General features: G+C 55.9%; 1 protein-coding gene across 2 annotated transcripts; it reads right to left on the bottom strand.

Annotated features, from left to right (window-relative positions):
• Positions 1 to 504: 504 nt before the first annotated feature.
• On the bottom strand, positions 505 to 9,604 carry DGCR6L (DiGeorge syndrome critical region gene 6 like). Of its 2 annotated transcripts, XR_014185472.1 has the most exons (6): positions 9,427 to 9,604; positions 9,184 to 9,344; positions 8,515 to 8,615; positions 3,628 to 3,768; positions 1,075 to 1,338; positions 505 to 871 (listed from the first exon to the last, which is right to left on the bottom strand). XR_014185472.1 is itself a non-coding variant. In XM_082066399.1 (5 exons), exons 1-5 carry the CDS (start codon positions 9,561 to 9,563, stop codon positions 1,255 to 1,257), a joined length of 624 nt encoding a protein of 207 aa, XP_081922525.1. In that variant the 5' UTR covers positions 9,564 to 9,604; the 3' UTR covers positions 505 to 1,254. The 2 variants fall into 2 exon arrangements, 1 of the variants encoding a protein (XP_081922525.1); XM_082066399.1 differs by having other exon boundaries at positions 505 to 1,338.
• Positions 9,605 to 19,615: the final 10,011 nt, after the last annotated feature.

The raw sequence follows: 19,615 nt of genomic DNA, 5'->3' as shown, positions 1-19,615 counted from the left end.
ATTTATACAGTACTAAAACATTTGGCCCTCTGAAGGCAACCGCGAGGCTGATGTGGACCCCGTGAAAACGAGTTGGACGCCCCTGCCTTAAACAGTGACCCAGGTGTAATCAAACCCTCCCAACACACAACGGCCCAAAGTGTCTGAGCCAGCCCCACCAGCTTCTCCAACTTGAACTCCACCTGCAAGAACCGATCTGCTCGCAGACTGTCCCTCGCAACACCCTGTTCCCAAGGCAGCCACCGCCTGTCACAGCACAGCTCCTGCACCCGAAACAATCTTCTGCTGTTTACAGCAAGTGCCCCACTCCCTCTGTGCAGAGTCCCGGGATGCGACTCAGGCTCCTGGGGTCATCACCTCGGCCTGGAAAGGTCTCAGAAGCACTCCAAGTTCAACCCCCCCCCCCAGCTTTAACCTGGTGCCCCCCAAACCCCACACTCCTCAAGCAGGGATGGGACAAATGTCATTGCAACCCCTGACATTTAGAAAGCTGCAGCCACAAAAGGCAGGACAGAATGTTTTATTTCTCACCATTTGCAAACTGGTTTAAAGTAACAAAGCAAAAGCTCTCAAGCCTTTTCTGCTATCCAAGTTGGGTGGGAACACTGCAAACATCACAGTCCAACGCTGGGCAGGGGCCTGAAATCCTCCTTTAATAAAGCTGACGCTAATAGAGATCAACCTGGGAAGGGTGAGCCTGTTGAGGAGGCTGTTTCTGCCTCAACACGCACAGAAGCATCTTCTTGTAGATGAACTTTGGACTTTTTTCCGCAGCGGCCACGGCGAGCAGCATCGATGGCGAGTCGGCATCACCCTGTCTGCCGTGGCAGCCGCTCGCCTCTCGCTGCCCCCCAGAGACACGCTGCTCCTCCTCCATCGCGAGAGGAGGCGGCAGTTCGGAGATCGCACGGCTCGCCCGTTCGGCCCGATGCACCTCAACACCGGGCTCACCCACGCACGGCCGCGCTGGGTTCGCTCCCCGGCTCGTTAAACGGTCTCACCGAGGCTGCCGGTTGTACGCGGTGATTAACACCCTCCGCTGTCTCTCATCCCAGCAAGACGTGCAGCGCACACCCTGCTCGAGAGGAGGCGGCCCCAGGCTCCCGGGGCTCTACGCTCATCTAAAGGCCTCAGCTACTTCTAGTACAGCCAGCAGCCTCCTCTTGACACAACGTAAAGCAAGTGCGTTAACAGTCTGTTCCATAGAGGGAAGTCAGAAGAAAACTCTGGAAAGTAAACAGCAGATTCGCTCATTCAGGAAAAGGCATTCTCGTACTCGGATTCCTTCTGTTGTAACTTCCGAATCAGCTCCAGTAAATTCATCTGCAAAGTCAGCTCCTGCAAAGCAAGAGAGATGTTTTTGCAAGAACACGATGCTGCAGGAAGCAGCAAGGACTGGTTTGCACCACCCACCCAACAGCTCCTCATCTTCAGGGAACAACAGAAAGTACAAGCAAACACAAAGCAAAGCCTTCATCTTGTTCAAGCATTTCTACACAATACAGGACAGGAACACCTTAAGAGAGCTGCTGCAAACCGCAGCTGTGTCAGGAATCCTGGGGCTTTGCAGTTCGCTAAGGATTCAGATTGATTATTTTTGATCACGGTTCAGCAATAAATTGAGCGCGGGCCAGGCAGCTGTGCGGGTGTCCCCGGGAGCAGGGCAGCGCGTCCCCAGCACGGCCACACACCAGCGGGGGCTCTGGGGCGGCACAGCGGGCAGAGCCGTCACCCTGGGGGCGTCTACGCTGTGCTGGGGCATCAGATTCCCTCTGGGGATTTAATTCCCCTGAAAAAACTCCCTTTTCCATGGCTGTAATCAACCAACATCAGCTGATGGTTTCCTCGCCATCTGCTTGTTCTTTAGATACATGTAGCTCACAAACCATTTAGCGCAGAGACTACACAGCAGAGTAGCTGAACCACTGAACTCTATTCTGTGACTCAGGCTTGCAGACCTTACCTTATGGAAACAAGAACTTTTGTAAAAATGTATCAACTGCATAAGCAGGCATTTTATAGGAGAAACTGGAGGAAACACAGCAGCTGATGGGAAACGCTGGGAGAACAGATCACAGAATCACAGAATCCCAGAGTGTCAGGGACCAGAAGGGCCGTGGAAAGCTCATCCAGTGCAATCCCCCCATGGAGCAGGAACACCCAGATGAGGTTACACAGGAAGGTGTCCAGGCGGGTTGGAATGTCTGCACAGAAGGAGACTCCACAACCCCCCTGGGCAGCCTCGGCCAGGCTCTGACACCCTCACCGGGAACAAGTTTCTTCTCCAATTCATGTGGAACCTCCCGTGTTCCAGTTTGTTCCCATTGCCCCTTGTCCTACCATTGGTTGTGACCCAGAAGAGCCTGGCTCCATCCTCCTGACACTCCCCCTTTCCATATTGATCCCCAGGAATGAGTCCCCCCTCAGTGTCCTCTTGTCCAGCTCCAGAGCCCCAGCTCCCTCAGCCTTTCCTCACACGGGAGATGATCCACTCCCTGCAGCATCTTGGTGGCTGCGCTGGACTCTCTCCAGCAGTTCCCTGTCCTGCTGGAACTGAGGGGCCACAACTGGACACAAGATTCCAGGTGTGGTCTCCCCAGGGCAGAGCAGAGGGGCAGGAGAACCTCTCTGACCTACTGACCACCCCAGTTCCAACACACCCCAGATCCCAGCGGTGACTCCTTACACGATGGTGCTGTTCACAGGTACAAGCCAAGCTCTGGTTTGCCAGCTGTCGTAAAGCCAAACATAAACAACAGCCGGCAAATGGGAACTCTGTTAGGAGTTATTAACTTACAAAAATAACATAAAAGGCAGGGGCAGGAGGGAGAGAAAGAGCTGCTTTCATTATACAGATGAGAAACAGCAGCACAGGAAAAATAAGAGGCTTGTTCAAGGCTACACAACAGGAATCGTGTGGGTTTTAGAAATGCCTGTTTATCTCAGCTTAAGCAGTCTTTTCTCACTAGTAGGTTTTTAGCGACATGAGATTTAATCAGCTCAAAACCCAGAGTTCAGAACAGCCCATTTCTGCATTCCTTGCAGACTTCTGTGGCATTACAAGACCTTGGGAGTTCCATTTTTTCATTCCTGCGGTGGCACTAAGACAACAGAGAGAAACCCAGGCGACTGCTCGCGAGTTTTAAGAGCAGATGCGTGGGGGAAACCAAGAACAATTCTCTAATCACAGTCTGAGATCATCTTCAGCAAGTCACGTGCAAGAATTAACAGGATGCCTAACAAAAAGGCTTCTTGAAGGCAATTTGTACAGCTGAGCTAGGTACAAAAGCAATACACCTACGCAGCCAATTATTTCAGCACAATTCAGGCCCGTTCATGAGTCACAGGACTGCGGGCTGTTGGCACGAGTGTTTCTTCCCTCCACACTGGCAAAACCATTGCAGCAAGCTGGGGATGCTGCCCTGTCTAACGGGTTTCTGCTCTTTGCTATGAACGCAGCGCTGGGTCTGCCCAGCGCACGCTGCCCACCCGCTGCGGAGGCAGAGGACGGGTCGTTCCGAGCCGGCAGCTCGGAATTCACTAAGAGCAAGATTAAAAATGAAATAAAATAATAAAGACGTAGGACAGGAGCGCTGCCAGACCGCACGCTCCCTGCCCAGCCCTGACCTGCGGGTTGGTGGTGATGTAGAAGCCGCACACCCCAGCCTTCTCCAGGGTGCTCTGCTGGTCTATCACTTTTTGGTCCAGCTCCAAGACTATCTTCTCATCCATCATTCGCTGCTCTTCTCGGATTCGTTGCTCCACGGCCTGACAAAGATAACAGTCGAGAGGAAGAAAGGTGAAATATCTGACTTCCTCCTGCCTTGTTCTCATCTCTTTTACTGCAAGCGAGCAGCAGCGCTGTCCTGAGGCACTGACGGGTCCTGGGGACAGCAGAGAGCTGCGCGGCCCCAGCTCCCACCTCCTCCACTCGCCGAGTCGCACAGCAAAGCCACCGCACCAGAAAACACAGGGACGTCACTGGGACCAGCCTGTTTGCTGTGGGTTTGGAGGCCAGGAAAGACCAAGAGCAACAAAAGAAGCCAGCAGAGCAGGAACCGCAAACCCCTCACAGCACCGCCGGGGCTGAAGAAAGACTTGGAGGAGTAAGAGAGAGCACTGAAGCTCATCAAGGTGCCACCTCAGATGTTCCCTGAGCCTCCACATTCCCTGGACACACAAGAGCTGGAGCTGCACATCACCCCCAAATCCTGTTTATTCACTAAAGGAGCTGAACTCCTCAAGAACCCAACTTTGCAACTGGAAAGCCCATTTATTTTGCACTGACAACAGCAAGCTGGTGCCTCGCTTGGTGCAGCAGGGTGCTGGCGCTCTGGTTTGGGCAGACTGAGAACAATACCAAACAAGGACTTTGCAAAATAGCCTCAATCAGGAAAAGACAGCCCCCCCTGTCCTGCTGACACCTGCCTAAACCTCAGCAGAGAAACCTCTGAGTGGCCTCTGAAGGAGAAACGGAGCAGAGCGACCATGTGCTACATCAGAGGCGCGGGGTGCGCGCTGCGGGAGCTGCCGGGATCTGCTGGCTGCAGAAACCAGCACCACTGGTCAGCTCTGGAGGAAAATCAACACAGCAGAAACTGCCAGAGAATCCCAGAATGTCAGGGGTTGGAAGGGCCCTGGAAAGCTCATCCAGTGCAATCCCCCCATGGAGCAGGAACACCCAGATGAGGTTACACAGGAAGGTGTCCAGGCGGGTTGGAATGTCTGCACAGAAGGAGACTCCACAACCCCCTGGGCAGCCTGGGCCAGGCTCTGCCACCCTCACCGGGAACAAGTTTCTTCTCATCTTTAAGTGGAACCTCCTGTGTTCCAGTTTGAACCCATTACCCCTTGTCCTGTCACTGGTTGTCACCAGAAGAGCCTGGCTCCATCCTCCTGACACTCCCCCTTTCCATCTTGATCCCCAGGAATGAGTCCCCCCTCAGTCTCCTCTTGTCCAGCTCCAGAGCCCCAGCTCCCTCAGCCTTTCCTCACACGGGAGATGCTCCACTCCCTCCAGCATCTTGGTGGCTGCGCTGGACTCTCTCCAGCAGTTCCCTGTCCTGCTGGAACTGAGGGGCCACAGCTGGACACAAGATTCCAGGTGTGGTCTCCCCAGGGCAGAGCAGAGGGGCAGGAGAACCTCTCTGACCTACTGACCACCCCCTTCTAACCCACCCCAGGTCCCATTGGCTTCCTGGCCACAAGGGCCCAGTGCTGGCTCATGGTCACCCTGCTGTCCCCAGGACCCCCAGGTCCCTTTCCCCTACGCTGCTCTCTCATAGGTCATTCACCAACTTACACTGGAACCTGGGGCTGTTCCTGCCCAGATTCAAGACTCTACACTTGCCCTTGTTCTATTTCATTCAATTTTTCCCCGCCCAACTCTCCAGCCTGTCCAGGTCTCTGATGGCAGCACAGCTTCCAGCGTCACCATTCCTCCCAGCTCGGTGGCAGAGAGCAGGAGGGTTGCAGGGGACGAGGACAGCTCAGCTCAGATATAAAGCCGCGTGTGTGCAGAGGTGAGGCAATACAGCTTTCCTGAGCTGTACTGAGCTTCTTTCACAAGGGAAAGCCAGGAAGCACCAAATCCCATCTAAAACATAGGAAGGTGACTTCTCTTGCAAGAAGTAAATGGCACATTTCAACATTTTACTTGCACAACGCTGCCCCTTCATTGCACAGGCAGGTGTTCAGCTGGGGGTTTGTGACCCCACCGCACGGGAAGGGAGAAGCCACCAAGTCTGGGATGCAGCCGGTGGTTTAAGAGACTTGGGCAGATCCACCTGATGGGGAGTGGAAAGACTAAGGGGAAACCCAGAATTTGGGTGAGAGGGATGTTGGTCCTGAACAGCCTGTAGAAGAGCGCAGGTTTGTCCCCTGGACGTCACCAGGGGCTGTCTGCAGAAGGCCAGGCCTAAACAAAGAGCAATTGTTACTTACATGGAGCAGGAGCTGCCTCATGTAACCGTTCTTGGATGTACAACAGTCAATTAGTGCCTTACATTTTTAATTATGTCCGTAGGTTTGGGAAAGCTTCGCAGAACTACACACTATTAAGGAGGATGCAGGACTGTGATCCACCAAAAGATCCCCATACACCAGCTGCTCTGCAGAAAACACCTGGGGCAGGACTTTACTAGAATGAATGTAGAGAAATTCAGGACAACTTGAGCCTCAATAAAAGGCAAGGCAGAGGGGCTAACTGCCTCCTTCACTATGGGATGCTAATGAACCTAAGAAAGCTCCATCCTTCAGCATCCTTCAGTTTAGAGGTTCACACTCTGTGGAAGATGTGGGGGATTCAAACACCTCATTCCCCAAAGACCTTCCTTCCTTTCTCCCAGCTGCCTTGGGGAGACACCAACCACCGTCTCCACCTGCTGTGCTGGAGATTAAAGTGTCTACACACTGTTTAGGGTCAGCACCTGATTCTGGGCTACATAAAAGTGCCAAAATCTTGGAGAAAAGTAAGGCTTAAACATAAGCTTTTGCTTCAGCTCCGGTGACACTGTATGACAGGCAAAGCTTTTTTAAATGCTGTGGGTTCCATTAGGAACATCTCAAAACTCGGTCTTGTACTACCCTGCTGGGAGCCTCATCCCAACCCATCTCCTGGGAGCTGGGCTTCCAAACCTTTAACCGCAGAGGGCAGCTCCTTTAGACACATACCGAATGTTACCACGATGATCGCCCTGTTCCCGAAATGCTCTACAGCACAAATATCAGAGCATAAAAAGACTAAGAAATAGCCCTAGTAACACCTGGCAGAAGAAAAAGAAAAGAAGAAGGGCCGGGGAAGGAAGTAGGAAGAAGTTGCACGCCATGTAAGACAAGGAGAAATGACACGTGGCACGCTTAATGAGCAAATACAATATTGGAAATGCTTTAAAAAAGGCAGTATGGCTTATTACTTGCTGCAAGCATAAGTTACTTTGACAGAAGCAAGAGGGATGGCTGACAGAGGCCCAGCCTGGCTTCAGTCACCTCGACAGGAAACAAAGGGACACGGAAACACCAACGATCCGACAGCAAGCGCTGACGGGGTGCTGTGGAGGTCAGGAAAGAGCTGTATTTGAACAGTTACCTGTTTGCCTTACCTGGAGCAAAGCACCTTCCCCTCTACATTTAAACGCCATCAATTACAACAACTAGCTACCTGCACTTTCCTTCACCTTGTAAAAGTCTCTGTCTCTCATCACTAATATAGAGATAAGTCCTTTGGGACTAAAGACGCCGCTCATGCTCAAGTTTCTCCAAACGTCTTGGAATGCTTGAAGAAACTATTTCTATGCTTAAGTATCTCAAGGTAGTTCCTGGTTATCAGTGCTACAAAGTAAAACGTCATTTCTTTGAGTATTCTCTGCTTTTTACTTGTTATGTCGTAAAGGCAGATTTCACACACCTTCTCTGTGTTTTCTATCAACTCGCTCTCTATCTGTACACAGGGTTCAGTCCCTCTTATAACAAGGACTCGTTAAAGCATTGTGGGGAGCATCGCTCCATGGGAGCGGGCTCCTGAACGTCCACGGTTCCCAGATCGAGCCTGGGGTGCAGCTGCCCCAGCTGGTGAGAGCCTGGGCTGCCCAGTCTTGGGGGACAAAAGGCAGAGCAAGAGGAGCGCAGCCCCGAGTCTGGGTGGGTGTCGTCGTTTAACCCGGGCTGGCGATACAACCACACAGCCGCTCACTCACCCCTTCCCATCCACTCCCAACAGGGGAGAGAACCGAAAGGGAAGGGAGAGACTTGGATTTAGATAACACAGCTTAATAAAATAACAAAATACACTACTAGTAAAAATATATATAAAATAGAAATAAGATACTCAAGGCAATTCCTCACAAACTCTGTCCACAACTGAGCAGCCAGTCCCAGTAAGCAGCAGCAGGTCCCGAACAGAGAAAATAAAAACAAAAAGGCAGAAAGGCTCAGAGGCCTCTACAAAACGGCAAAAGGCCAAACTAAATGTCCTGAGCCAAACTCCCCCAGCTCCAGCAAAAAGAGCCAAGAAAGAACGAGCAAGAGAAAAAATGCCCAAGAGCGAGAACACCCCAGAGACCAGAAGCTCCCCATTCTCCTTAAAAATGCAGCATGACGCCGATGGGCTGGAACACTCTCACTGCTCAGTCTGGGTGTCAGTCCAGCTCTGTCCGTCCATCTCCCTCGATACCTCACACCTGTGGGCAGAGCTCAGAGTGTCCTTGGCTCTCAGACCAGAGCAATTAAAACATTAACTCTGCACTGGGGTGTTCTCTCTTGTTCTCAAACTATATCCAAATAATGAGTGTGCTAGCTACGGAAAAGAAAGGTTTCTAACTGCATGAAGAAAATTAACCCATTTTCAGTCAAACCAGCACAGTGGGGAACCTCAGGCTGTGCTGGGAACACCAGCCGAGACGGCTGGCGGCTCCCGAGGCTGCGGGGCGACAATCAGTCAAACCCTCTGGATGCTGCGATGCAGGAAGGGCCCTGCTCCCCTGGGAGCCCCCCAGGGAAGGGACACGAGCCCCGTACCTCCATCTCGCGCTGCTGGGCGGCGCGGAGCAGCGGCAGGTTGTGCGGCCGGCAGCACTGCTGGGCCTCCTTGTGCCGGTGGAACAGCTCCTGCTTCAGCCCTGCGGAACCACCACAGGCCAGGGAACCGGCCACGTGTGACCCCCAGTGTCCCCACCACCTCCTCGCAGTGCCCCAGGCCGGACCCCAGTGTTCCCACACCCCCCATGCACCCACTGCCTGCGCCCCCAGCCTCTCCCCTGTGCCCCCACTGTCACCCCTGGGTGCCCCGGCCCTGCCTCCCGTCCGCAGTGTCCCCATCCCCCCTGCAGAGCCCTCCCCGCCTGCCACCCACCCGGTGCCCCAGGACTGCCACCCAGTGCCCCCCCACCAATACCTCCCCACTGGCTCCCCCTCAGTGCCCCCGGCCTGTCCCCTCTATGACGCCCCACCCAAGTGCCCCGGGATTGCCCCTCGGTGCCCCCCACCTCCCCCAGTGCTCCCCCCGACCTCTCCCCAGTGCCCCTCGTGTGTCGGCCCCGCTCCCACCCGGCCCCCCCTCCCACTGTGCACCCCCAGCTCCCCGGTGCCCGCCCCCCAGCGCCCCCTACCGCCTCCCCCCGGCACCTCGGCCCGGCCCTGCCCCCCCGGGCTCTCCCCGGCTCCCGCCCCGCCCGGCGCCCCCCGCACCGCGGTGCTCGCTGTGCAGCTGCAGGCGCTGGCTGTAGAGGTTCTTCTCGGTGAGGTGCTGGATCTCCAGCAGGCCCTGCACGATCTCGAACACGGTCCCGTCCAGCAGCGCCAGCGCCAGGTCGCTCAGCGTCGTGTAGGAGAGACGCTGCTGGCAGGAGCTGCGCGGCGGGCACGGCACCGGGTCAGCGCCCGCCCGCCGCCACCGCCCCCCCGCTCCCGGCCCCGCCGCCCTCCGCTCACCTGGGCAGCGCCTTCACCAGCGTCTGCAGCTCCGACAGCAGCCGGTAGTGCCGCTCCTGCTGCCGGGACAGCTGCTCGGCCGCCGCCACCTCGTACCCGTACTCGTAGCCGCCCACCCCGCCGCCGAACCGCTCCATGGCGCCGCGGAGCGCGTCCCCGCCCCGCCGCGCCGCCCGCATGCGCGCTTCCGCCCCTCCATAACGCCCCGCCCCTGAGCACGCCCTCTTCACAGCCCCGCCCACTGGCCCCGCCCACGGCCCCGCCCGTTTCCCCGCCCGTCCCGCCGAGCATCCTCCGCAGGAGCCGCTCCCGGTTCGGCAGCGGGGCCGGAGCAGCGACCGCCGTTCCCGCCGTTCCCCGGGCTCCGTGTGCGCGGCGGTGCCTCGATGGCTCGGGGCGCCGGGGGAGCGGGGCCGCGCACACGGGGCACGGGCGGGAGGGTTTTCCTGGAGGTTTCTCTTCAGCCCATGCCGTGGGATGCGCGGGGAGCGTCTGCGGGCTGTCCGTCTGCTCGGGCTTGAAAACAGCTTAAAATATTTTCATTTTATTCAAAGCGATTCAGATGGAGTTTGGCAGCTTTTGAGTTACTGCACAGGGTGACTTTGTCACGGCTGGAAATGCGGTTGCCCCCCGTGTCGGGGAATTTCACGCTCAGGGCTCCATGGTTTCAATTCAGCCCATGAGCTGGGGATCGTTCCCTACAGACGCTGCACCACAGCAAAGCTGGACAGCATCTGTGGGTTCACTGGGGAGCCCTGAGAAGGGCAAGACCACTCGGCTGCAGGATCCTTTTTAATCCCTTAAACCACACAGAGTTTATTAAGTGCCTTTAAACTTCAAACACACTGCTGAGATGGCAATGGTTTCTTTTCGTGGGCACTGGGGTGCAGGTAATGAGATCAATGTTTAGCACAGGCTGAGTTGCAAATTCATTTCATTCACCGGCACGCATGAAAAGGGGCCCAGCTTGAATTTTCAAAACAAAAGATCCACTGAGATGTATTAAAAATGCATAAAAAGTAGCAGTTTCAATATGACTTCAAAGCTTACAAAAGCTGTGCTGCCTGCTCGAAGGGAGTAGAAATGTCCATGTTAGAGAAGAACACAGAGCATCCCCAGCAAAATGGGGCAGCCCTAATATCTCCCTGAATTTTGCTCCTTTGTTTTTCCCCCCCCCCCCCGTTGGTGGGGAAATTTCAGATTTCCATCCAAGGATCCCCAGATCCTATGTCCTGGAGAGGCTTTGGGTGGGCTGACTGCAGACCCCTCTGCCTATGGGCTACTTAGACCTCATGTGGTTAACCCTGCCATGTCTGTCTGTCCTGCCCATCCCCTGCCTGCTCTTTTCCCAGCTTGGCAGCAATGTCCCCATGCAATTGTTGCCCCATATTTTGAACAGACATCACCCCAAGCCCACCCTTGGGAACCACCAGAGGTCTTGCTGTGTTGGAGCTGCCTGAGGCAGAGCTGTGGCGCAGAGCCTGGGGGGCTGCACCGTGTTGAGCTGCTCAGGAAGGGAAAACAGAGTCTTTAATGAAAAGCTATTGGTTGTGCTGTTCAGTGTTGGCTGGAGTGGTGTGAAAGACCAGGACAGGAGCATCGCTGACACTTTGTCATCCTCTGCCATTAAGCTTTTGCTAAATGTCCTTACCTGGTGTCACCTGAACCCAGGGTTTGCTGTCACAGGATTTTGCTGTCCGGGGGTGTTCCCCCGGCAATGCAGCCCAAAATCCCTGCGGCAGCCGTGGATACTTGGGGATGGAGGGGCCAAGACTGCGCTGGCAAACTGCCTGTCCCCGGCACGGCTGCCTGCACTGGTGAGGACCTAAATGCAGCCCTTGCCTTGTCCCCATCCAAACGTCGCATCTGATCATCATGCCATGGAGCAGACCCTGCCTTAATCTTGCCACCTTCACCACCTCGTCAGGGCTTCTGTTCTGTTCGCAAAGCCGATTCAAGGGGGAGCTGAAGCCCAGTGGTGTCTGGGCATGAGGAGAGTTGTCTTGACCCCAGACTCTGAGCAGTAAGGTCTTGACCTTGACCCTGGTCAGCACCGGACTGGAGGGGAGAGAACATGCATGAGCCTGAGAGGGCCAGTAGAGCCATGAGAGCCGTGCCCAGCGGCCACGGGGAGCCTGTGCACCCCTGTACTCAGAAAGGGGGGCAGCTGAGGAATGGGGGGCTCAGCCCAGGGAAGGATGGAGCACATCTTCTGGGACAAGATCCAGCGGTGCCAGCAAAGGAGCAAGGCACGATCCGGTGCCTTTGCACCTCTAGCGAAGGCATCACGGCCGAGCCGGCGGAGGGAAGGGGGGACATCGGGGCCTCCACTCTGCCACGGACATTCCTCTCCCTTCCTTTGTGCTGCAGGAAATCTGTGCTTCCTCCTTCCCAGCGCTGCTCCCTGCTCAATCGCTACCAGATGTGGGTCCCATGTGCTTCTCATTAGCCCGGCAGGCTCCGGGCGCTGCTGTCTGCAGTCTGGGGCCGGCACAGGCTGGGCTTTTGAGGACCTGGAGCAGATGTCTGAGCCCGTGTGCATGCCACCAGGTAGCTGGCCCTGGTTTGCATAGGGCTCGTGCTGCCTTTGTGCTGGGCCGGGATGCGGTGGGATGGCAGCGGAGATTCGGGGTGAGCTCGCTGTGCTGGATGAGCTGGGGGACAGGGGGCTCTGCAGGGACATGCACAAGTGCCATGAGGACAGAGGGACAAGGGGCACGCCGGTGCTTTGAGTTGAGGGAAGAAGCTCAGTGAGCTGAAAGCAGCTGTCTCCCCTTGGGAACAATGCGCAGCCCCAGCCTGGGCCTGGGAGCATGGGGAGGGGCGGGTGGGTGGCACCAGGGCTGGAGAGCACAGGTGACCCCAGCATGTCCCAGGCTCCATGTGCCCCGGGTGTCCCAGGCAGGGAGCACATCATGATCCCTTAGGATGTGCGTGAAGCTCCTGGGGTGTGGGGTCAAGTTGGAGTGGGAGGTACCCGACCCAGCAGCGGTGCCACAAGCAGCTCAGGTGGTACGGCGTGGGAGGAGAAAACATGGGCCCTTCCCGTGCTCCCCAGGACCTGCTGGCACCCAGGAGAAGATCACAGTGGCTGGACCCAGGGGTTTGAGAACAGCCCCACAATTGGCTTGTGATGTCCAGCAAGAGCCTTAACCTGGCCTGGAGGGAGCGATGGGGGGACAAAAGGAGCGAGAAAGCTCCTCCTGTCCTTCCCCACCCCGCCACCCCCACCACGGAGCTCACACAGGCGAGAGGGTCTGGGGAAGAGCCCAATGGGACTTGCAGGTGGTCTCACTACATGGTCCTGCTCTGGCTGCCGCTGGCCCACGTGTGCGGGGTGATGCGCCCGGCCGGGCACGATGAGGCCACATTCAGGTGCTCACGATGAGGGGCTCTGCAATGGGGGAGAGGGATGCTCCTTGCCTTGGCACAGGGAGCCAGGGGCTGAGCCTGGCCCACTGCTTCTTTCTCGAGCCCCTAAACCAACCACGGGGATTTCCTCACACTTTTGGTGGAAGGGTGAGTGGTGAGAAGCAGGGGTACAAGCACATGTCATGGGATGGAGCCCCTGCCCCAGCGTGGGACGTGCAAGGACATCCAGAAGGGCAAAGGGACTCTGTTTCCCACTGAAGCCGCTCTCCTCTCCGCCAGGTAAAGTGTCCCCTGTGGGGCTCAGGCTTCCTGCACTCACCTGCAGGAAAAACATCTCCCAGCATGGAAAGATTTCCAAAGGCTTCCCATTTAAGGAAGTGATGCCTGGGTGTAGCTCTCTCCCAAAGAGCATGTTTGCACGCTCAGAAATGCTGGAAACCAGCATTTTTATGGCCTTGCTGGACCCCACATTATGCAGAGACAGCAGCAGGAGTGGGGTGCCCACATGCGTGGAGCAGGACAGCTCATTTCTGCAGCTGGAGCACACTGTGATTAGGAATCATCCCCCAGAGAAACCCATCTGCAGGAGAGAGCTGCCCAAGGCTGGTGTCCCCGGGGAGAGCTGCCACATCACCACAGCTCTGAGTCACCGCCCCGGAGCTGGGAGCTGCTCAGCCTTTGCGAGCGCGGTTCCACTGGGCGTCCAGCGTCACCAAAAGATGCCGATGCGCTGCAGCTGTTGCACCAGATGTAGCTTTACTGCTTTTACCATGGGGTGGGGGACAAGCAGCATCATCTGGGGCTTGGGCTGGGAGCTGGTGAGCATCCCACCAGCGGCTCTGTTCCCCGTGGCGCTGCTGGGCACATGCCTTTGACACCTATCCCCAGCCTCCCTTCCTGTTTTGGGCCACTTTAGACTTGTGTCTGAGCTCAGCCTCACGCACACTCGTCACCTGGGCAAGGAGAGCTTGTGGCAGGGAATGCCAGAGCCTCGGGGCCTCAGGCTCACCGGATTTATTCCAATTTAAACATTGTGGAGTAAATGTGTTTCCCCCACTCTGGCCTCTGGAGCTGAATATCTGAATGGGAGTTTCACCCCTGAGCTGCAGCTAAAGTGAGATCCGGATGGAGGTGTTCGCTGGCTCTCGGTGGTGCTGGGTGAAACCTCTGTGCTCCCCGATCGGCTGCTCATGCAGCGGGCAGAGCAAGGGCTACCGAGCTGGAACAGCTGGGTTTGACCTGCTGGGATGAACGTGCCTGGTCAGAAACATGTTGCAAAACATGGCCAGGCTTTTGTTATCTGGACGGGGCATCCATGGGGACTCGAAAGAGACACTGCACATGTGCGTACTGGCTGCACAGGAGGAGAGGCTCCTTCACCAGGAGGACATGCAGATGCTCAGCCAAGGCAAAGTTGTGTTACGGTTCAGCAGCCCAGGAGCTCCTTGTGTCTCCATTCCCTGCAGAGCAGAGTGGTTATCAGAACATCTGTGTGACACAGGGCAATGGGTCTAGACCATCCTGTGGACAGCATGGCCCTGCCTGGGGAGCGTGGGCTCTCTCCTGGCAAGGGACGGGAGCTGCTGGGGGTGCTCCTGCTGGCTGGCACGGGTGCTCTGGGGTCACTGCATGGCGCTTCGTCCTGGGAGAGAGGGGGTGACAGTCAGGAGGAGCGTGAGGGCTTGGCTGGGAGCTCTGTGCAGGGGCCAGGGGCTGCGAAGGCTGGAAGGGCTGCAAGCGGCAGCAGGATGTAAGGGATGCAGCAAGCTGCAAACGATGCAAGGGATGCAAGAGTTGCAGTGGATTGCAAGTGATGCAAAGGATGTGGACTGCAAGGGATGCAGCAGACTCTGCAGCCAGCTCCTTCCATCCCTTGGCCCAGGGCTGCCCATTTCCCAGCTGTGCCCAGCTGTTTCAGCAGCCTGGCTTCTGCGGAGGGGCAGAGACCCAGACGTGGGGGTCCTGTCTTCTGGGCTAAGGGTGCTCCAGGGGCTCCATCTCGCCATGCCCCTGCAGTCGCCATGATAGCAGGGAACAGCTTCAGGCCATGCTCCCTTCGCCTCAGGATATTTTCAGGGTCCTCAAACATCCCAGAGGGACCAAACCACATCCCACTGAGGCGGCTGCTGCTCCTCACCTGCAGCCAAGGCGCCGGTTCAGCCCCGCGCCCTCACCTGCCGCCCCTGCATCCCGTGCAGCTCCGCGGGGGGAGCCCGGCCAGCCCCCAGCAGCAGCCGCGGCCCATCATGTGGCTCCTAATGAAATCCAGACGCTGGCAGAGCGATGACATCGCGCCGTGATTTGTACTCCCACACAGACTAAACACGGCCGGGTGCATTACAGCGTGTGGCCGGGCCAGCACGGGCGTGGGGATAGATCAGGTAGTGGCGCTGCGGATGCCTCTGCCTTTCTTCTTCCTGATTATTCTGCTCAAAAGCTCGTGGTTTCTGTAATGCAACAATAGGGTTTTTTCCAAGATGGTGCCAAACAGAGCTTCTGGAGGCTGGAATAAAGGCTCAGGCTCTTGGATCTGCTCAGATATGGCTCCATGTGCTAGAAATGCATTTGCAACCCAAGGCGCTGCAGCTACTGAGCTATTCTCTGCAGTTCCTTGCAGCCAGAGAGGCCTTGGTGCCCTGGATCACATGCAAACACTTCCACTACTGCACTGGGTGAGGGAGAGTCTTGAAATGGAGCCAAAGTGGGTTTGCTTGGCCTGCTGCCCAGGGAGGTGTTGCACACACGTCCAACGCCTGCCAAGTCGGGGGCTCCAGCTGCAGCCCCCCAGTGCCCCGGGGCTGCTCAGGCTGCAGCACTGTCTGCCCAAGTGGCACATTCACCTGCACCCCTTCCTTCGGTCTGAAGGGTCAGGGACTGTGGAGGGCCCCCCAGAGACCCTGACGTGAAGTGTTGCAGCAGAGAACAGGGCACAGAAGCATCCCTGTGGCCTTTTGCCCAGCGCTGGGTGCCCATCAGCGGGGACAAAATTGGTCTATGGAGATGCCAAGTCCTGCTCACAGAGCCCAGAGCTGTTGCTGGGCTCAGGGTGTGCAGGGAGGGACAGTCCCGCTGGACACCCCGCTGTCCTGCTCCCCACAGCTCCGTGTGGGGGACCCCGCACCCGTGGCTCCCGCACCCCAGCTCCTCCGGGAGATGCCCAGCGTGGCACTTGTTGGATTCAATGCCACAAAGACCTGATCTGTGGACGTGGTGTCTGGAGGTGCCTGGTGGCACTGCCATGTGGCCAGCGGTGACAGGGCTGGCACCTGGTGCTGCGGGCATGCTCAGCTCAGCCTGGAGCTTATAGACACATGTGTTTATATGTACACATATATATATGCATCTATTAGTATGTACAAAAAATAAATAGAAGCATATAAAAATATAAGTATATATCTAAAATATATAAGCGTAGATATCTATACTTGTATGCTTATAAGTATATATAGTATGTACTCCAGGACTATATGCGAGAGTACTTATGCATATATATAAAAACATACATATATAAATTTGCTCCTGGAGTATATAGGAGTGTATACCTATGTGTGTGTGTATATAGATATAAAAATTTATACTCCTGGAGTGTATATTTGTATTGATGTCCTGTGTCTCATGGCATTTTGGGCACAGGGAAAGGCTGCAGTGACAAAACTGCCCCCAGCAGCCCCCTGTGGGGGCAAAGGCTGCGAACAAACCAGCCAAAGGCTCCATCAACCCAGGGGTTGCTGCAGATGCTGGTTCCAGGTGTTCATGTTGCTCCAGGGCTGGTGGCAGAAGGTCCCGGAGCCACAGCCCGTGCTGGTGGGGACCCCGGCTCCCCGAGGGACCGCAGCACCGTGCTGGTGGCACCGCCGGCTCCTGCGTGCCCAGGGCTGGCAGCAGCTGAGCTGGGGGACACGCAAGCAGGAGGTGATGGCCGGCAAAAAGGCTGCTCCGTCCTCTGGGGACATTGATGAGGTCACTGACGGCTGTGGTGAGGAATGTGAAAGGATTTTGGTGGCACTGAGGTGGCTGCTCCTCTCTGGGGCCCAGTCCACAGGTGATCGGCTCAGCCCGGCCACAGGCAGCCCCGTGCCAGCTGCATGGTGTCTGTGTGGAGATGTCACTGACATGGACAGGGGACATTCCAGTGCCCCCAGCCTGGCCATCCTGGATCCGAACATACCCAGGAAAGGCAGCCAAGGACCATTACATCCACTTTTGGGGGTAAAGGAGGAATTTCCCCATGGATAGCATGTATCCACACAAAGCCCCTACATTGTATGTAGGCTGAATATACATTTATACTCCTCTCAGCTTACCCTGGCTCATGCTGTAGTGCTGGTGGAGCTGGTGGATGTCCCCAGGCCCCTCACAATCCCTCCTCCAGCACGGAATAGCCCTGGTACCACCGTCCCCCCTCCCGGTGAGCGTGGAGAGAGAAATTCCCTGTATGATTTCAGGACCCCGTTCTCTCATGCGTGTTTCGTTCTCATTGGAGTTTCCCTTCCGAGTTTATTTTTGGTAGGGCCTGAAATAGGAAATGGATTGTTGGCAATGAGATCGCTTTTATTGCCGCTCGCCGGCCAAGCCAAAACAAATACGTCATTGTCCAACCCAGTGGTTCCTTCTTCAGTTTGGGAAATTGGAATGAACTGGGAGGAAGACCAGTGTTACGGTGTTGATGGAAAAGAAAAGGGGCCCCAAGTGCCTTTGTGCTCCTCTGCTTCTCCTGGACAATGTCCTGGTGGAAAGGAGGGATGGTGGCCACCGGGCAGGTCCTGCTCCATCACAGCATTTCCTGCCAGCCCCATCCACTGCTTCTCCTCGCTCATGGGAGGCCGTGCAATGTGCTTAATCAAGCCATCACATTGTCAGCAAAAACCTCTGACCTGTCTGTTGGGGATGGTGACTTTTTGGAAGGTGGCTTCTCATGGTGGCTTCAGAAGAAAGTGGCTTCTGCTCCATCCTGGGTGAGCAGAAGACCTGGGTTTGGTCGGCATTACAGTTCCTCCTGTGGCTGGGTTCAGCTGTTTTTCCTTTGAGGTCAAAGGTTTCTGTGTGTCCAAGTGACTGGTGGAAAGTGGTTAAGAAAAGCAGGTGTATTTACGTTATGTATGATCTTTCTGATGGAACTCAGAGGTGCAGGGAAATTGTTTTATGGTTTTCAGCCTCTGCTGCTTTGTGGACACTTAAACAAAGTTGGTGTCTATCACAAGATGCCATCAGTCAGAGATACCAAAATATAGTGGCGGTAGGAAAGCCTGCAGGCCACGGCAGGATGTTTAGAAAAGAGATCCATGGACACACTATGCAGAGAATTCAGCCCTCCGCGATGCTGAGGTGTGGCAATGCCTCATCCATTGTGATGGTGATGGCCCGTGGTATCACAGGACTTTTCTTGGAGAAGCACCTGACCCATCTGAGCTGGAAGGACTCTGCTAAAAAGAACCTGGAGGCTGCAGTGGACCTCAGGTTGAACATCAGCTTGTGGTTGCTCTTCTCCAGAGAAAGGCAAAGCCCATAGTGGGGGATACTGGGAAGGAAGCTGCTGCTTCTTCACCCGGTGGAGGGGCCTCCCAGTTCAACAGGGATGTGAAAAAACTGGAGAGGCCTGGGGGAGGGATACCAACATGGTCATGGAGCTGGAGGACATTGCACCAGGAGAGGTGGGGGAGGCTGGGCTGGGTTAGCCTGGCCATGAGGAGGTGAAGGGGGACTGAGAGCAGCCGACCGCTGCAATGATGGAGTCAAATCCTTCTTGGTGGTGCTGGATGATGCGAAGGGGGACAACAGCCACTGACCCGCTTGGGAGGTTCAGGTTTGACCCCTAAGAAAATTCTTCCCCAGGAAAGCGGCGCAGCCTGGGACAGTCACTGGGAGCTGGGGATGTCCATTCTTACACGTTCTCAAGGCTCAGCCAGACAACGCCACAGCTGTCCTGACATGACGTATGGCTGCCTGGTTGGACTGGAGCCTCTTGCCAGGACGTGTGTCTGTCTGTGACGCAGGATGTTGCCTTCCCTGGAGGCTGCTCGCTCGCAGGCTCAGCTCTGGCCTGCTGGGGCTGTGGTGGGAGCCTGTGGACGCGCTCAGGCCTGGGTGAGGCTCCGCTGTCTCAGGACAGCCTGGGCGCTGGGGCGAGCTCGCGGTGCCCAACGTCCCTGCGGCACCGCAGGGTGCCAGCGAGGACGTGCCCTGGGAGGAGCCTGGGGATATCCCAAATTCACCCTGCTGGCTCACCATCATGAGCACTGTGGCTGGTTCTCCCCAAATGCTCTTCAGCGCTGATATGAAGAGATTTGCACAGAATGGTGTGATGTCTGCAATAACCTCTTTCCTCTTTAATTGTATTTAATTTTGCACTTTTCTTGCCTGAATTTGACTCCTTTTCTTCTTCTAGGCCTTTATGAGCCTTCTGGAAGCCTCTTTTGTTTCTCCAATGGCCTCTGCAGTGGAGTAAGAGGAGCTTTGATGCTGTCCCAGGTCTCATAGGCTCAGTGTGCCCAGTTTTCTATTGATTTTGTCAGTTTTGGCTTTGGTGATGTTGAGCTGATTCATCACTTTCTGTTACTGCATTACGTGATGTCCCAGGAGTGGCTTCAGCCGTTGTCCTTCATCATCTGGTAAGCAACACCAACAAGTCACATGATGTCCAATTCCTTTTATTCTTCAGCTTTTTGCTGTGAGGTGATGTTTCCCCAGGCAGTGTCAGACACTGCGCTGGCACCAGCTCCAGCTACACAATGCTGAGCAATACCAAGGACCGTGCCAGAGCCCCATCCCTGAGTACCATGCTGACTGGGCTGCTGTCATGGTACCAGCTGGCCTCATC

This window comes from Streptopelia decaocto (assembly GCF_964273445.1).
Source record: "Streptopelia decaocto genome assembly, chromosome: 15".
NCBI lineage: Eukaryota > Metazoa > Chordata > Aves > Columbiformes > Columbidae > Streptopelia > Streptopelia decaocto.
The sequence above is the reverse complement of the archived record's forward strand: the minus strand, read 5'-3'. Positions and strand labels throughout refer to the sequence as shown.